Source organism: Akebia trifoliata, chromosome 10 (genome assembly GCF_017979445.1).
Source record: "Akebia trifoliata isolate Shusen 1 chromosome 10, ASM1797944v1, whole genome shotgun sequence".
Taxonomy (NCBI): Eukaryota; Viridiplantae; Streptophyta; class Magnoliopsida; order Ranunculales; family Lardizabalaceae; genus Akebia; species Akebia trifoliata.
The window spans coordinates 28969738-28986979 of record NC_141384.1 but is presented as its reverse complement, the minus strand read 5'-3'; the positions used below and the strand labels follow the sequence as shown (position 1 = coordinate 28986979).

The 17242-nt window shown below is 34.5% G+C and overlaps 3 protein-coding genes across 8 annotated transcripts; 1 reads left to right on the top strand and 2 right to left on the bottom strand.

Annotated features, from left to right (window-relative positions):
• Positions 1 to 471: 471 nt before the first annotated feature.
• LOC147393658 (thaumatin-like protein) lies at positions 472 to 1307 on the bottom strand. Its single transcript, XM_086457140.1, has one exon. The coding sequence runs from the start codon at positions 1269 to 1271 to the stop codon at positions 609 to 611; it is 663 nt and encodes a 220-aa protein (XP_086313266.1). The 5' UTR covers positions 1272 to 1307; the 3' UTR covers positions 472 to 608.
• Positions 1308 to 5704: 4397 nt separating this feature from the next.
• On the bottom strand, positions 5705 to 8640 carry LOC147393657 (thaumatin-like protein). Its single transcript, XM_086455136.1, has 2 exons — positions 8529 to 8640; positions 5705 to 6384 (listed from the first exon to the last, which is right to left on the bottom strand). Exons 1-2 carry the CDS (start codon positions 8638 to 8640, stop codon positions 5705 to 5707), a joined length of 792 nt encoding a protein of 263 aa, XP_086311262.1.
• LOC147393656 (receptor like protein 21-like) lies at positions 8148 to 15802 on the top strand. Of its 6 annotated transcripts, none has more exons than XM_086455707.1 (9): positions 8148 to 9061; positions 10457 to 10606; positions 10695 to 10841; positions 10930 to 11076; positions 11159 to 11305; positions 12579 to 13106; positions 13343 to 13390; positions 13890 to 14080; positions 15422 to 15802. In XM_086455707.1, exons 1-6 carry the CDS (start codon positions 8929 to 8931, stop codon positions 12812 to 12814), a joined length of 960 nt encoding a protein of 319 aa, XP_086311833.1. In that variant the 5' UTR covers positions 8148 to 8928; the 3' UTR covers positions 12815 to 13106; positions 13343 to 13390; positions 13890 to 14080; positions 15422 to 15802. The 6 variants fall into 6 exon arrangements, with proteins under 6 accessions (XP_086311833.1, XP_086311830.1, XP_086311832.1 ...); XM_086455702.1 differs by lacking the exon at positions 8148 to 9061 and adding an exon at positions 9071 to 10364; XM_086455704.1 differs by lacking the exons at positions 8148 to 9061; positions 12579 to 13106; positions 13343 to 13390 and adding an exon at positions 9068 to 10364 and having other exon boundaries at positions 13894 to 14080.
• The last annotated feature ends 1440 nt before the right edge of the window (positions 15803 to 17242 follow it).

Here is a 17242-nt window from a genome sequence, read left to right as displayed (position 1 = left end):
ACGCCCCGATAAAAAATAAAAATCTGACTAGACAATTGTTGGGTGAGATTTTTTATACGTCTCCAATAAGATTATAATTGGATCAAGCCTGAATAGGATTAAATAACATTTGAAATGCAAAATATATATGTAAACTACGTATATTTAAATATTTATGACATATTATGAGTTTTACCAGAGTCACCCAATGCGCCAAAGTCTTCCTATTTACGATTTTTACCCATTCAACCTATCTATTTTTCTTACATAAATCCATTTGTGAAAATCTTGGTTTTTTAGTGCTCAAATCCATATTGGATATGGAGTTGGGGGAATTTATAACTTGGGCTAATAATTACGTTGTTACTTGGGTTAAGGACTTTTGGGCTATTAATAACATAATGAAATAATACCATACCATCTCAACATTCTGAGTTATTTTAGTCAAGTCCATCTAATTTTGTCTTTCATGCAAGTGAAGATAACTTAAAATTTTCATAAAGCTAACACAACATCGTACGACTTTTTATTTCGATACTATTTGAATCCCAAGGGTCAGATTCGAAGGAGCTATTTTAGATAGCGGTCGTACATATTTAATATAATAAGGAAATTAAAAAAAGAGGCAATTATGGGCAAAATACAACCTTATAGTTAGTACCACCAGGGCAAGTGAAGAGACTAGTGGGATCATCTTGAGGGTAACTATAAGCATCAGGGCATCTCTGCTTGAAGAACCTTGAAAGATCAGTTGGCCCACATTTCCCCTTATTGCAACAGTACTGATCCGTCTTAAATACAGTACAAGGGTTGTTGCAACCACCGGGTGCCCGTAATTGACTCGGGCATTGCCCATTAATGTCGGCCGTACACTTGATGCTACGGCAACCACTGAAGTCCATTGGGATGTTAAATCCATCGACAAGAGAAATGTCGATGAAATCCTTGTTCATGAATTGGTTTAACGCGTATTCAGCTAGTGTGTTTGGTGGTTTTCCAAAGCCTTGGCAGTGGAGGAGACCATTGCAATCTCCGGTTTGACAACTTCCACGCCCATTTGCGTCGAAATTGCAATTGGTTCGACCCCAAATACGTGCTTGTTTAGTGCCAGGGCTGACATTGATGGTCCATACTTCGCCCCTATTCAGTCGTCGACCACCACCTGGTACGGCAGCGGCCCAAACTACATAGGGACAATTGTTTCGAATCTGGAAAGTGGCTGCATGGGTGAAGCTGAAGAAGAGAGATAAAGAGAGCGAGAAGATGACAAGGAGGTTACTTAAGAAGCTCATTTTGTTTGGGTAGAAGAAGGATATATATAAATATATTTTTTGTGTGTGGTGTGTATGGTGTTGTAAGGCAAAGGTGGTATTTATAGATGTTGGTTTGGTTTGTTTCCTTACTTATGCGTTATTAATATTATTGGAAAAATTAAAAGATTTGTTGACTTGACTTTGGTGATAGAAGCATATAAAAGGAGTAGGATATATAAGGAGGAAGAAATAAGGTTTTTTTTCTTGTGATTATTTTGATCTTTAAATGTAAGGTAACATCAAGCGAGACGAGAAGTTTGAATAATCCACAGATCGACCTATTATTCAAAATTTAAATCTCCGAAATAAATGTTGGGAGACCACAACTTGAAAGTAAGTGGATAAGATTTGTCGAACTCTCTCAAATAAATAAAAATAATTTTTTTTTAATGAATTCGGACGTTTTAAAGTGAAAATTTTCTTAAATAATCACCTAAAAAACCTTAAAATCCATTATGGTTCAAGTTTTGATAATGAAAATGAACAGTGAGTCAGAATTGTTAATTCGTCAAAAGTTGATTGCTTTTTCGTAAAAATCCCTTGTAAGATCTAGAGTGGGTTAGCTGACTTTATAATTTTCCAAGCCATGTTCGAAATTTTGGTAAATGGTGTTGAAGGTTACAACTGAGATGTGAGTACAAACACAGATTTTCATAGGGATTAGTAAAGATTTTGGGGATCCAATTCTTAGATAACAATGTATTAAAACTGTGATGTTTGGGTTTGTAGTATTATTTATGAAGACTTTCAGAAGGTGGTATCCGATCAAATGGATCACTACAGAAATCAACGGGTTTTATTAACGTGTGCCCTAGGGCACACGCTAGGTCAATCAATACACTTTTTAAATTGGAATCTGAGGCATTTTGGCAATAAATTGAATAATGATTTTCGGACTCCCCCTTTGAAAAACTCTTCCATACTCTCCTGACATGGTATGTGCTAGACTCATAGAATTTTTCTCGAGATACACAATTGCACATATTTATGGGGATGTAAAATTGTGTATCCCACAGAAAAAAAAAAAAAAAAAAATCTATGGTCCTTGCACATGTCACGTCAAGAGAGTATGGAGGAGTATGTTAGAAGGAGGAGTTAGAAAATCACAACTCTAAAATATAAATTTTTAAGGGCAATTTCGATACAAAATCTAATTTCCAAAGTGTATTTATTGCACTTTAAAGTGTCTTCAAGACACACGTTAACAAGATCCCTACTATTTTTCGCTATTCTCATTATTTATTATAAAACATTCAAAGCGCTCTTTCCCATGCTGCCACGTTGATTAGGCCCTCCATAACATTCAAAGAATAATGATAACTTGACTAAAAAAAGATCAAGTCGTCCTATAGTGATATTGATATTTATTGCGTTTTGACATATTTTGCATACATTGCCGTATGATGCCCATGAGACTAGAAAGCGAAGATTTGCATCCCGCTTGGGCGCAATGCATATGCATTAAGGTTTTCGGATCATTGGATCTAAATTCCAATATAACCTTATATTTTTCTCTTAGGCTTCCATGCATGCATGGGTCTCCACTTATTCTTTCTAATTTACGGCACAAGTAAATCAATATACTATAGAAGGACATAATAACTACTACTCATAGTCGATGTGTGACTAAAACTTTTAGAGAACAAATTTAAACACTAATCGCTTATGTGTTGGATATATAAAAAATGATTAAAAAGGTAAAAAGATATTTTTATGTTTGTTAACACCAAAGAGGATGAGACTCGCATCTTAGCTTGAGCTTTCTTTTCAACTAGCTCAATCGATGCCATATTCTCTGAGCTCTCATTGTAAACAACCAACTTTGCTTACTTCTTGGTGTCACCCGCTCGACAACAAATCTGGAATACGACACCTCCTGTCTTCCCCCTCCTTCAGAGCACTCAGGTTATTGCAAAAACGTCTCATAGCCAAGTTATCTGCTTGAATTGTCTTTTTGGTTGTGGCATACTACCTAGCACTTCAAAAGGTAAATAAAAAAGAAGGAAATAGACTATGAGGGTAGAAGGATGGAGATTAGGTGGATCTAGTTCTTTTGAATTAAAGGGGTTTGATTCCTCTTTATTCGTAGAAGATTAGTAACCCACCTGACCCACCCGATTGGGAGCCCCCCATAAGAGAATTTGTTGTCACACACTCTCAAGACATCAATTATCTCCTTCTCCTGCACAGTGAAAGCCTAAGCTCCCCAAGTCCGACCTCTCTTGCCACCATTCAAGAATAAAGTGAGGTGAATGCTGTATGTGCATTAAGTCCTTCCCTTTCTATTAGTTAGGTATTTGGCTATGGAGGTCTTTCCCTACAATAGTTAAAAGCGAGAGGTACTCACTTAATATTTAATTTACCAAAATAGTTATAACCACTTTATATTTTAAAATGTCTAAAATAGTTAAATTTTTTTTTTTTTTTTTTAAGTTAAAATTACAACATGTTTGAATCAGTCTCATATTCAAATCATCTACTGTTAGACCTTAAAATTTATAAAATTTATCAGTAACCAAATAAATTGATTAAGTTTTCTATTTGATTCTATAATTTTAAATCAAACTAATTTGTAAAATTGTTAAAAGGGTATTTCAGATATTTAAAAAAAAAAATCTTTAAAAGATCCTTAATATGTTAATAATGATTTTCTGAGTTTAAAATCAAACTTTTCAACAAAGTTTGGATCCGTCTAATATCGATCAATTGTTGATTGTTAGAAATACAAGCTATAGTTAACTCTTCAAGAGAAATAGTGCAACATTTAAGAGGCCGTAACTTCCAGAGATTTAAGAGGCTGAAACGTTTTCCACTCAATGTTGGAAAGTTAGGTATGAGGCCCACTAGTCTTACGAAGTTAGTAAGGATTTCACCGTCACTTAGGGTCCTCATGCTCAACTTGTGGCATATAAAAATATGATCCAATGGTTCAGGGTTGTAAAGGATAAAATTCTATGAAATTTATAAATAAAAAATCCCAGCAATAAATTATTTTTCATCGTTGAATTTAGTTTTAAATTTGAGAGTATGTGAAAGTTTAGTAGCCGTCCATTTTCAAAACATTGGGATCAAGTTTAAAACAGAAAAATCTATTTGTTCTTTATACGAGTTTTTCGAAGTAACTTAGTGGGTTGTGGTGTTGGATTGCTGAGTTAGTAATTCATTTGAACAAAACAACCCTTAGTAAGTCTCAAATCTTTACTTTGGTATTTGAGTTATTGAAGTGGGCCCAATTTCGTAATAGACCGCAATCTTAATAAACGGTCCTCCTGATCCAAAGCCAAGTCCAAGTCCAAGGATGAAGAAATTAGTCATAATAGATGTTTTTGATATTGATGGGAGGATTGAAATGACCCTCTTCCCACACCTTAGCACATGGACTTAAGTCACAATCCTTTAGGCGGATCAATCCTTTATGGATCATTTTTTTGCTCACTGACTCCTTAACAGGATAGTTTTGAAACTAACGAGGGTACTTATGTAAATTAGGAATGTCATTCAATACATGTGAGTACATGTGATTAGTGGATCCTAGATTTCTCTGAGCAAAAAAAATTTCATCTTGCAAACTTTGTGCATAGGATCTAGATAGGATTGACAATGGGTTGGATAATATCTGTTTATCTGACTCATCCTACCTAAGTTATTCGCGTGTGGGTAAATTTTTTTTATTCATTTAAGAAATTGGGTAAATTTATCCGTAAATATTTTTAGGATCAGATATGGACATGCATTCTATTCAATCTAAATATCCATTTATTCAATCTTAATACGATAAATTCACAATAAAATATACATATAATCCAAAATAAAAGTTTTTTCATCATCTTCACAAGGAGGTGTATATGTCCAACTTGGATAGCCACTTAAAATTTGGGTACAAGTCGGATATGGATATCTTTTTAAAAAGTGGATAAATAGCCGGATATGTATATCCTAAGCATAAATGGGTGAAAAATTGGATAAGGATAATCAGATATAGAGTTGGATAAGGATATGAAAATAGCTTTATTACTACGTGAAAATCGTCAATATTGGTAAAAAAAATTTGTTGGGCATGGTCCGACGAATTTTGAAGTCCAAAATCCGCGGCCATGGGCCCACGAATTTATAGTATTTAACTTCCATAAACACAAAGTTCAAAATTTTCACCTCTCTCTCTCTCTTCCTCTCGATCTCTCTATCTTTCCTGATCTGATCTCTCGCTCTCTATTTGATCACTCGATATCTCTCTCCGTTTCGAAGTGATTTTGATCTCTAAACATTGAAGATGATGGAGTGAAGTAGAAGCTATTAACCTAAGAATGGACATCACTCTCGAAATTTCTCAGGTTAATGGATCCATAATGTTGTTTAGGTTGTTAAAGATAAAATCGAGGGTTTTTTATTCTACAAGCTCTTCGATCTCAGAGCTAAGTCGAAGCTAGATCTATTGAACTAGTTGAAGGATCTAAAAGCCCCCACATGTTTTGTTCCGTGTTGCGAAGGTCACTGGTAAAGCCCCTAACAAACTTTCCAAGATGTATAAATCTATCTCTCTCTACACATACACACACACACATTTTCACTTTAGTGCAACAATACTCATTGGTTTGGAACACAGTACAAGGATTGTTACAACCGCCAGGTGCCCGCAACTCATTTGGACATTGCCCATTAATATCAGCACTGCACCGGATGCTTCGGCAACCGGTACCAGTGAAGTCCATTGGAATATTAAACCCATCAACAAGAGATATATCAACAAAATCTAAGTTACTAAATTGATCTAGAGCATATTCAGCTAAGGTGTTTGGTGGTCGACCGTAGCCGGTACACTCGAGGACCTCGTTGCAGTCTCCAGTCTCATATCGTCCGCGCCCATTTGCATCGAACTTGCAATTGGTTAGACCCCAAATGCGAGCTCTTACGGTTCCCGGGTTTGTGTTTATGGTCCATGATTCGCCCGTATTGAGTCGTCGACCACCGCCTGGGACCGCGGCAGCCCAGACTGTGTAGGGACATTGGTTTCGGATGGAAAAGGTGGCTGCATGGGTGATGGTGAAGAGAGAGAAGAAAACAAGGAGGTTACGTAAGAAACTTATCTTGGTAGCTTAAAAGGATTTTTATGATTTTTTGAGTTTGAATGGTTAGTATAAGAGGCATAGAGGGTATTTATAGATGGTAGAAGGGCATTTTGTCCATGCTTACGTGTTAATATTGAAGGAAATTTTGAAAAATTTTGTTGACTTGATGACCACAAAAGGATACGAGGAAATTAAGAAACGTGGCATATTCCATCAAATACCATGTTTGGATCTTTCCATATATGATTAGGTAAGAATGATTTAGACTGCAAAAGTTTGAAACATCGATGTCATGAGTCGGGACTAATGTATCAAATTAATCTATTGACCTGTTCAAATTGGTTGGATTATGTACATTTAGTAAAAAAAATTTTTAAAGAGTCGTGATAATCTGACGCTTTTTTTTTTTAGATGCCTTTATACAACCCCATCAAAGAATCTCAGAGCCTTTGCTTTGGGATACACAAGAAAAAGATTTATGATTCTATAACTACCAATGCAAGGATCACATTGGGGTGTTTGAAAAAAGAGCGTCTCATTATCATTAGTCAATGTATAAAATGGAGATTTCTAATGTTCAAAATCATATAGGGATGTTAATGTTCTTCACAACTTTGATTTTGTATAATTATATGTTACAATAATATTTAGTCTTGATCAGTGTCCTCTTCCTACACCAACATATGATATCTATGTGGTAAGTTTTGATTGGAGTTTAAAATACATCGAACTTCTAATCAAGTCTTTATCTACATTTGAATGCATGCAGCCTGGTGTATTTAATCTCCAATCAAAATATATCACGTAGAGACCGTTCTTATAAAATATATAGGAACGAGATGTCTTACCTGATCTTGATTCAAATATTTATAATACAATAGTTAAAATACTCATCTAAAACATAATAATAAATGCATAAAATCAAAATTGCTAATCATAGGAAGTTAGCAACTTAGGGTTCTCCTTTAAATGTATTGGAATTTGTTAATTTATGGGCAAGAGACCTTGAACATTAAGGGGGTAGTATGTACGGTAAATTACTATTTCGTGTGTTGAATATGGAAAAATTTTCACTTTCGTACATTGTTCCTTTTAATTCTTGAAATATGTTTTTTAGCGAGATTGTCATTTTTATAAATCAACGAGATATTTACTTTTCAAATAAATATCAACAATCTCTCTACCTTTTTATCAATGAGATCTTTTGCCATGTTTTCATAATTAAAATGAACACGATACTAAAAGGGAAATTTTAACAAAAGTTGCACGTGTATTTATGCCAAAATATTCATGAAATCACACTCTTACTGTTATGGTAAATAATTAATTTTTTAAATGTGCATTTATGATAGAGGAAAAATGGATAATTCTTCTTAAAAATAATTGATTTATTCCTCGAGAATTAATTTATTACTTACTTTTTAAATAATTTGATATGTTTGCCTGTAATTCATCCCATGAATTGGTGGTATATCCTTTAAATATTATTTTTTTTCTTAAAAAAAAAAAAATTATTTCAAAATAAGAAATCACTTAGCACTCTGGTTTTTGAAAGACTGAATTTTCAAACTTTGAATAATTTCTAGATGAATCTTTAGAAATCTTTGGTAAGATTAAGGACAAATGTTGGTAAAAGAGCAATTAAGTTTATTCTCGTAATGTTGAATACTCTGTTATTTTGCTAGAATTTAGTATTATTAGACTGCGTTATATGCTTAAATGGACTTTGAAGTTCAAAAGCCATCGATTCTGATTCGTTATCCACTACGTGAAAATCTCAAATTTGCATTAAAAAATTTGTTGGGCCTGGCCCGTCGAATTTTAAAATCCAAAATCCGCGGCCCGTGGACCACGTTTTAAAACCCAAATTATAATATGCGTCACTGTTTCTCTTCCTCTCTCACTGTTCCTCTGCCTCTCTCACAGTCTCTCATCGATCGATCGTCTCTCACGGTCTCTCTCTCTCTCTCTCTCTCTCTCTCTCTCTCTCTCTCAGTCTCTCATGGATCGACTCTCATCGATCGATCGTCTCTCACGGTCTCTCTCTCTCTCTCTCTCACAGTCTCTTATCGATCGATCGTCTCTGTCTCTCACAGTCATCGATCGATCGATCGCCTCTTACGGTCTCTCTCTCTCACAGTCATCGATCGATCGATCGATCGTCTCTCACGGTCTCTCTCTCTCATGGTCTCTCTATCACAGTCATCGATCGATCGATCGCCTCTCACGGTCTCTCGCTTTCTCACAGTGGCTCTCTCGATCGATCGACCTCGTTTTTTCATTCGCTCGATCGATCGACCACTCCATCGATCGATTGACCTCTCTATCTCTCTTTCACAGTCTCTTTCTCGATCGATCTCTCTTTCGATCTGTCTCCCTCGATAGATCTCATCTCCCACTCTATTTGATCGATCGATCTCCTAGATCAGAAACAGGTTTTGGTCCATTTGCAAGAAGTGAATAGGAAATTAGATCAACTGAATTTGATAGAAACAAGTCTTGGGAGTGGAAATGAGGATCAGAACGAATTTCGGTGTGCAATTCCTGAAATCCCTAATTTTTCTGTTGGAATGGAAGTGCGAATTGAAGAATTGAAGTTGGAGTTGTTTAGAGACAACGTGAGTATGATCGGATTGTGCGCAATTGGTGGATCAGGGAAGACTACATTGGCTGCTAAGCTTTGTCGAGACGAACAAGTGAAAGGTATATCTATCTATTCAAAACTCACATTGAACAATTTTTTTAACTTATGGTTATATGATTTTTCTTAGTAGATTAAAAAATTTAACATTGAATTTTATACACAATTGAATCGTGGTGAAAAGAAGAAGAAGATCACTTTATTCACCTTTGATAAAGAACTTTGAATCCACAAGGAAAACAAAGAGAATTATTCTAAGAAAGCTAACATTCTATTGATAGTCTAGATGTTGCAAAATGTATCTCTCACTATGGTTTGAAATATCAGAATGTATCTATCGATATGTATCGGTATCAGCCGAGCTGATATGAAACATTGAATGTTTTAGGTATGTATCAATTGACACCATATTGAAACTTTTATTAACCGAAAAATTCAATCAATACGATATTTTAAACATTGTCGCTCACCATCATTTAAATAGACTTTCAAACTTATAATTTGTTATTCATTTCAGCTTATTATATTTTTTTTGATCGTGTAATCTTCCCATTAAGTGTAAGACCCAACAATGGACTATGAATTGATGACATGTACAGATCTAATGAGTTAGAGAATCCACCATGAAGATAAGTTTAAAATTTTTATTTATTTTTTTAGATTGGAGTGAGACATTTGCTTACACTTGAACGGGGTTGGAATACGAGACCAGGATCTCCTTACAAACTCACTTTTATAGAATAATCATAAATTTTCTTTATTATTACTGCAAGTTGACTTACTTTTATAGAATAACCATAAAAAATAAAAATAAAAATTCCTTGAGATTAAAATAAATAAAATTAAATTTGAGGTTCTCTGTCCACTGCCACATCAGCACTGTGTAAGGAAGGAATAAAGCATTATAAAAAGGATGTTGGATTTAGTTAGATTTTCAATTTAAAATCAATCAAGCATTGTTTCTTATATATATCTTGGAGAGTAGGATAAGGCCTTATATGATGTTGTGTTTGTGGGTTTTGTGGGTAATATTATTGGTTAAGTTTGAGGGATTAGGGTGTTTGGGATGCTTAGAACAAGAGAGAATTGCTCTGTTACATATCAAATCTGCCTTGAATCACTCAGAAGAGTCTTTTCTTTCTTCTTGGGACCCTAAGATGGAGACTAATTGTTGTCTGTGGGAGGGAGTTTTATGTAACAACATCAATACCAGTAGGCGAGTCATCAAACTTTCTCTTAATAGTGATAGGGATCATGAGTTAAGAGATTGGTGGTATCTGAATGTCTCCTTGTTTCTTCCCTTTGAGCAACTAAGGACACTTGATTTATCCAAAAATTGGATATCTGGTTGGGTTGAAAATGAAGGTAGGCCTCTCTCTCTCTCTCTCTCACACACACACACACACACACAAGAGACTGATTCATATCTTCTCTCTCTCCTGTTTTTGTACTCACAGGTTTCAATAAATTATCCACACTCAACAAATTACAACACTTGGATTTGAGTGGGAACTTTTTTAAGAGTCTAACATCTTTGGGTGAACTTTCATTTCTTAAGACTCTCAATCTCAGTTATAATGGCTTAGAAGGACCAATTCCAATTGAAGGTAAGCATGTTTAGTCCTGAATCTCTAAGAAAATTTGCTTTTAGTTTTAGTTTTAGTTCATATTTTTATTTAATCTTTCCTTTTGTAGAGTTCACTTCTTTGATAAAATTGGAGGTGTTGGATTTAAGTCTCAACTACTTCAATGGGAGTATTCCTTCATCTTTGAGTGAACTTTCATCTCTTAAGGCTTTGTATCTCAATGATAATCGCTTAGAAGGACCAATTCCAATTGAAGGTAAGCATGTTTAGTCCTGAATCTCAAAGAAAATCTGCTTTTAGTTTTAGTTTTAGTTCATATTTTTATTTAATCTTTACTTTTGTAGAGTTCACTTCTTTGATAAAATTGGAGGTGTTGGATTTAAGTCTCAACTATTTCAATGGGAGTATTCCTTCATCTTTGAGTGAACTTTCATCTCTTAAGGCTTTGTATCTCAATGATGATCGCTTAGAAGGACCAATTCCAATTGAAGGTAAGCATGTTTAGTCTTGAATCTCAAAGAAAATCTGCTTTTAGTTTTAGTTCATATTTTTATTTAATCTTTACTTTTGTAGAGTTCACTTCTTTGATAAAATTGGAGGTGTTGGATCTAAGTTATAACAACTTCAATGGGAGTATTCCTTCATCTTTGGGTGAACTTACATCTCTTAAGGCTTTGTATCTCAAATCTAATTCATTAGAAGGACCAATTCCAATTGAAGGTAAGCATGTTTAGTCCTGAATCTCAAAGAAACTCTGCTTTAGTTTTAGTTTTAGTTCATATTTTTATTTAATCTTTACTTTTGTAGAGTTCACTTCTTTGATAAAATTGGAGGTGTTGGATCTAAGTTCTAACAACTTCAATGGGAGTATTCCTTCGTCTTTCTGATAATCAATTTGAGGGCCTATTGAAAATGAGCACATTTACTCTTGGTTTTTTGTCCACGCAACACAACTTGAGATACGTTGATCTGTCAAATAACAATTTCAAGGGAAAGCTCCCAACATGGATATTAGAGAATAACACAAGATTAGAATTCTTAAGTCTCAGGAATAACTCCTTCATTGGTCCCTTTCATCTGCCATCTCAATCCAAAAACACTCACATGCATTTTTTCGACATCTCTGTTAATCAAATCCATGGAGAACTTCCGTCGAAAATCGGTTCAATTCTTCCAAATTTATTTGTCCTAAACATATCTAAAAATTCTTTGCACGGTAGCATTCCTCGATCTCTTGGTAACATGAGAATCCTGCATTCATTGGACTTGTCCAAAAATAATTTATCAGGTGAGCTACCTGAATGGATTGGAAATCTTTCAAGGTTGGAATATCTCATCATGTCAAAAAATTATTTTCAAAGTGCTATACCAAACACTTTTTGCAAACTCAAGATGCTTGAATTTCTTGATATTTCTCAAAACAATCTTTATGGGACCATGCCTTCTTGCCTCAACTTAACAAATCTGATGTACATACATTTGCAAAAGAATGATTTTAGTGGACCAATACCAAAAGCTTTAGCCCGAAGTTCCTCCCTTGTGACATTAGATATGAGTGATAACAATTTGTCTGGCAACATTCCGAATTGGATCAATGCTTTCTCAAATATGACAGTTCTTCTCTTGAAAAGAAATCAACTTCAAGGTCCCATTTCAAATCAATTATGTCAACTACTCCACTTAAACCTTATGGATCTTTCTCACAATAATTTGTCTGGTTCAATACCTTCTTGCTTGAAAAATGTATCATTTGGTAAAGCATGGATTATTCCGTATGATAGTTTTTGGATTTCATCCTCATTCATAAGCAATACCCCTAGTGTAACCGTGAGCATCAAAGAACTAGAAGATGTGGAGTTTATGACAAAAAGAAGAAGATCCATAGAGACATCAATTATACCCAAACATCCTAATGTTGAACCCCAAGCAGAAAATTCCGCTGAAACTCAATCTCTAAACAGTAACATGGATAAAATTGCGGAGTATTATGCAGCCAGAAGAAGCTCGGAGCTGGGCAGAAGATGGTGGATTGGACCGACGGAAAATCCAGGTCCTTCTGTGAGAGAGAGGCTGATCCAAGCACTTAAATATATTAGAGATACCATAAAAAATGGAGATGTACTTATTCAGATATGGGTACCTGTACAGAAGGGAGACAAGCTTGTTCTTATTACTAATGACCAACCCTTCTCGCTTGATGATAACTGTCATCAGCTCACAAATTACTGAAATGTCTCTATCAAGTACCAGTTCCCGGCTTGAGGATTCTCACGAGCCATTTGGGTTGCCCGGTCGAGTTTACTTGGAGAAGGTACCAGAATGGACTCCCAATGTACAATTTTTCAGCAGTGATGAGTACCCACGGGTGAATGATGCTCAACGGTATAATGTTCATGGGACCCTTGCGCTTCCCATCTTTGAACGAGATACTCAGTCTTGCTTGGGTGTTTTGGAGGTTGTGATGACTACTCTGAAGATCAATTATCATCTCGAACTCGAAAATGTTTGCAAGGCACTTGAGGTTTGTCTCCTATTTCTTCCATAAGTATGTTTTTTTTTTTTTTCTGGCATAAGGTTGTGTTTAGCTTCTCTTTACTTTTCTCTTTATTAGAAACAATGTTCACTACAAAAAATATACAAATGGGTGTTGCACCTTTTTCATATTTTCTCCTAATACACTTCTCAACACCCAACCATGAAATCAGAATGATAATTTCATCCTCTTATTCTGATCCAAAGAAACTTATTTTCTTGTAGGCTGTTGATCTTAGAACTTCTGAAGTTTCAAGCACTCCTTATGTAAAGGTAAACAAACTATTATCCTACCAAATCAAAATTTAGTTATCTAAAATTTCAAAATTTTCTTCTTAAAATCATGGGTAGGATTCTTTTCGACCAGGCCGATTCAGGGCCCTTCCTTTGGGAATGATATATGTTCTTGCTAAACCCAATTACTGTAATTCCTCTTTATTTCAACTCTTTTGGGTGCATTGGATTTGAACACATCAATGTTTATTTGATCTCCTTATTTAAGCTTAAAACCCACTTCCAAGAGAAAAAAAATCTGAGGAAGTGTTTGAAAAATATGTCGTAGGACAAGTTGCTGCACTTGTTTTGTGCCATACAAGGGAATTAGCTTACCAGGTTTGTTTATTACGTGGATCTTCATTTGGTGCTTATCATTTCTAGGTGTTTTGTCAATAGATTTGTTGGAATTAAGTTGTAATTGGTTGGCTTTTGGGGTGTGAAGCACAGATAGTTCTCTCCATTAACTTTTGGTTCTGTTTTTCTATCTGTGTTTCAGCCAGGTAGTAATGTGCTTCTAGGAGATGGAGAATTTTTGTTAATATTTGTTGTATGAATATCAGAAGTAAATGAATGTGAGTTCGTGATGATCTCCTTGTCTTCTTCCTCTTCAATGTCTCCTGCAACTCGAACCCAACTTTATTCTGACCATGGCGTCTCCTCCATGGAAGAGCAGCTGCCACAGAGATGGTATTGGTACCACCACATTCAACTTGATTATTATGCTTTAAATATAGATTTTGCTTACTATTTTGAATCTATTTTTGGGGTTTCTGAGCTTTAGTAGAAATGATTCCTAGTCAAAACGTTGAAAAAAAAACCCTTGATTGATGATCTTTGGAGAGTTAGAATGTGCTTTGTTACGATCCATTTCCGTACAAAACCTCCAAAATATTTATGAATGGAACCAGAATCTCCCCCATAGATGAATTTATTGTCTTAGTATTTGGTTTTCAATACTCAATTTGCTTGCAGGGATATCAAATCGTTATCCATTGCATATGGTTTTGGTTATTGATTTGTAATCCATCTCTAATTGTTTAAAATGGTTGTGTAAGTGAGCTGGTTTATAGAAAATAGGTACTAAAAAGTTCATGATTAAAAATACATATACTTTTGGATATTCTCGGTATAAATGTGAAGTTTCTTGTTTGAAATGATGCACAACTTATTACTACGTAGCTTTTTTGATGTTTGTTCAAATAGTTGTATCTTTTCAATCCTTAATAGTCCTTTTATTTGTCCATCTCCTTATAATTTCAGTCTTGAATTTCTTTTCGAGCAACCATTATCTCTTTAATGAAACATGACTCAAATGTACCAACACCCGCTTTTCATTCATCCTTAATTAATTGGAAAACCTATGCTTAAGAAAGATAAGCACAACATGTAAGGGTTGCTGAAGCTGTTTCCTTCTCCTATCAATGATATCTAAAGTTGGCTGTTTGTTTGGACTAGCATTTCTTATGCCAATAGGCCTCTTATTGCTATCAATTAGATGAACTAAATGAACTAATCCTCTTCTCTCTGCTTTTCTTGACCCCCCGCCCCCCCCCAACTGCAGCCCTAAACCTAGGTCATAACTGAAACCCATCTCTCCCACAAACCTCGTTTAAATCCAGTCCCAACCGAACCGCTTGAAACTCATATACACATTGTTTCTGTTTTCCAGCTAACTGATAAAGCAATAGTAGGTATAAAATTCGTTTACTGGTGTTTACGTCATTGTTTTCCTATTCAAATGTTATTTACCATGTGTTAAAAGAACCTTTTTACTTAATTGATTCTACTTAATTGGATTCCTCATTTTTGTTAAAGTAGAACAATTACAAAGTTTTAAATAAATGTGTTGGATAGAATGCTCCTCATTTGGATTCCTCATTTTTTAAAGTAGGCTTCTCGTTTTTTGTATTCTACTTATTTTTTATGAGTTTAAATAAACCTTGTAATTGTTCTTTATGAGTTTTTTTTTATTACTATATTTGAATGTTAGTTTGCTTATTTGGAATACCAGTTTTTGTCATTTTGCAGATACAAAAATGATCCAGAGATCTTGGCCATGACCAATTTGATAACCGCATATCAACGGAACGAGATATGTTCTTCTATTATTTTGGGTTGATATCTCGATATACCAAATCTTTTTTGTGTAGGTACGAGAGCGCTATTAGGATTTTTCAGAACAGTAGCAATGTGGGGGAAATCCAAACCTTGAGGAAAATAAGAGGACGCGATAGAGCGGAGAGAGCCAGAAGAGATCAAGGACATCACAACTATTTGCTTCTAACTGTGTTTTATTTCTAAACAATTATGTGACATAATTTCATTTGTAACTGTCCAATTGCTTCAATTAGAGTTTGTTTAGTAATGAAATTTCAATATATAATATGAATTTTGAGTTGTTTAGTTTAATTTGGAGTTTGTTTTATAATTTTTGTCTTGTTTGTTATTTTTCTGATTTTTTATATTATTATTTCATTTATTGGGATTGGTGAATTAGAGACCGCCTTATTGTTTGTTAAATCTCCATATTCGACGGTCATATTGTATGGATTTTATTTTTTTTGAAGCACATTCTACAAGAAAATATTTGATAGTCCAGGGCCGTCAAAAAAAAAATTCTACAAGAGAATATTTGACGAGCATATTTGACAGGAAGGTCCGTCAAATTTCTCAAAATTTGACGGGCTAAGACCGTCAAATATGGGCTTTTTTCACATAGTGATCCACAGTTATGATATCTAGGATTTTTTTGGTGTCCCTAACATCAAATCACATTTGATGAAACATACATCGTTAGTAGGTATTAGAATATCAATTATAATGCAGTGTGTTAAATTGCATCAAGATTCACTGAATTATTATCTTATGATTAGAATATGATGCCATAAGATGATATAACTTCCATTACATGTAACCTTTATCTGTTAATAGAATCTCAAACACGACTATAATATTTTTATTATTTTGAGAGTCGTATAAGTAGGAAAGGTCGTTTAATTATAGATGGGGGGACGGGAGAAGCTGTTTCCTTGCTTACGTGTCAGTATTTTTTTTCGGAAAAGTCAAAATATTTTGTTGACTTGACTTACTGACTGAAAAAGATGATCATTAAGGGGTTGTATCCTGACAATATTGATGTTTCAATGTAAGGTAAGATGAGATTAGACGGCAAGTTTGAACAGTTTCTAGATATATCGACCAAATTTTAGAAATATAAGCTAAGGTTAAATCTCCTACATGGAAATTGGAGACCCCAACCTAAAAAGTGGGGATGATAAAAGAATTTCGAAGCAATGTTGAAATATTTTGTAGAGTCGTGATAAAATGACTTACCAAGTGGCATACTCAGTCGATAATTGGTGAACCCGAGACGGAAAGACCTATGGTTTCTAAACTTGTCCATGTCAGTGAGTTGACCAAGTATGCTAATTGGTGAGTCATTTTATCAAGACTCATTTTTGTATTTTGCTAGAGTTATTAAAGTGAGCCCATTTTGGTAAATGTTGTAGTCATTGGCCATACATCGTAGGGTAAATTATCATTTCGTAGGTTAAATATGACAAAATTTTGAGTCTATTACATTGTTTTCAAGCAAGTTCGCTTGTAAGTATTCTAACTTAAAGTTACGATCTTGTTGATAAAAGGTGGCAAACTTGTTGATAATTACCAATGATCTTGCCACCAAGAAACAAGGATATTTGTCTTTTAATTTATTAGCGAGATCGTCACTTTAAAGTTAAGGATACATGTTTTTTTAAATTTATCGACAAATTTGCCACTTTTTTTATCAGTGAGATCGTCATTTTAAATTAGAATAGCTACTGGCGAATTTGCTCAAAAACATGTTTT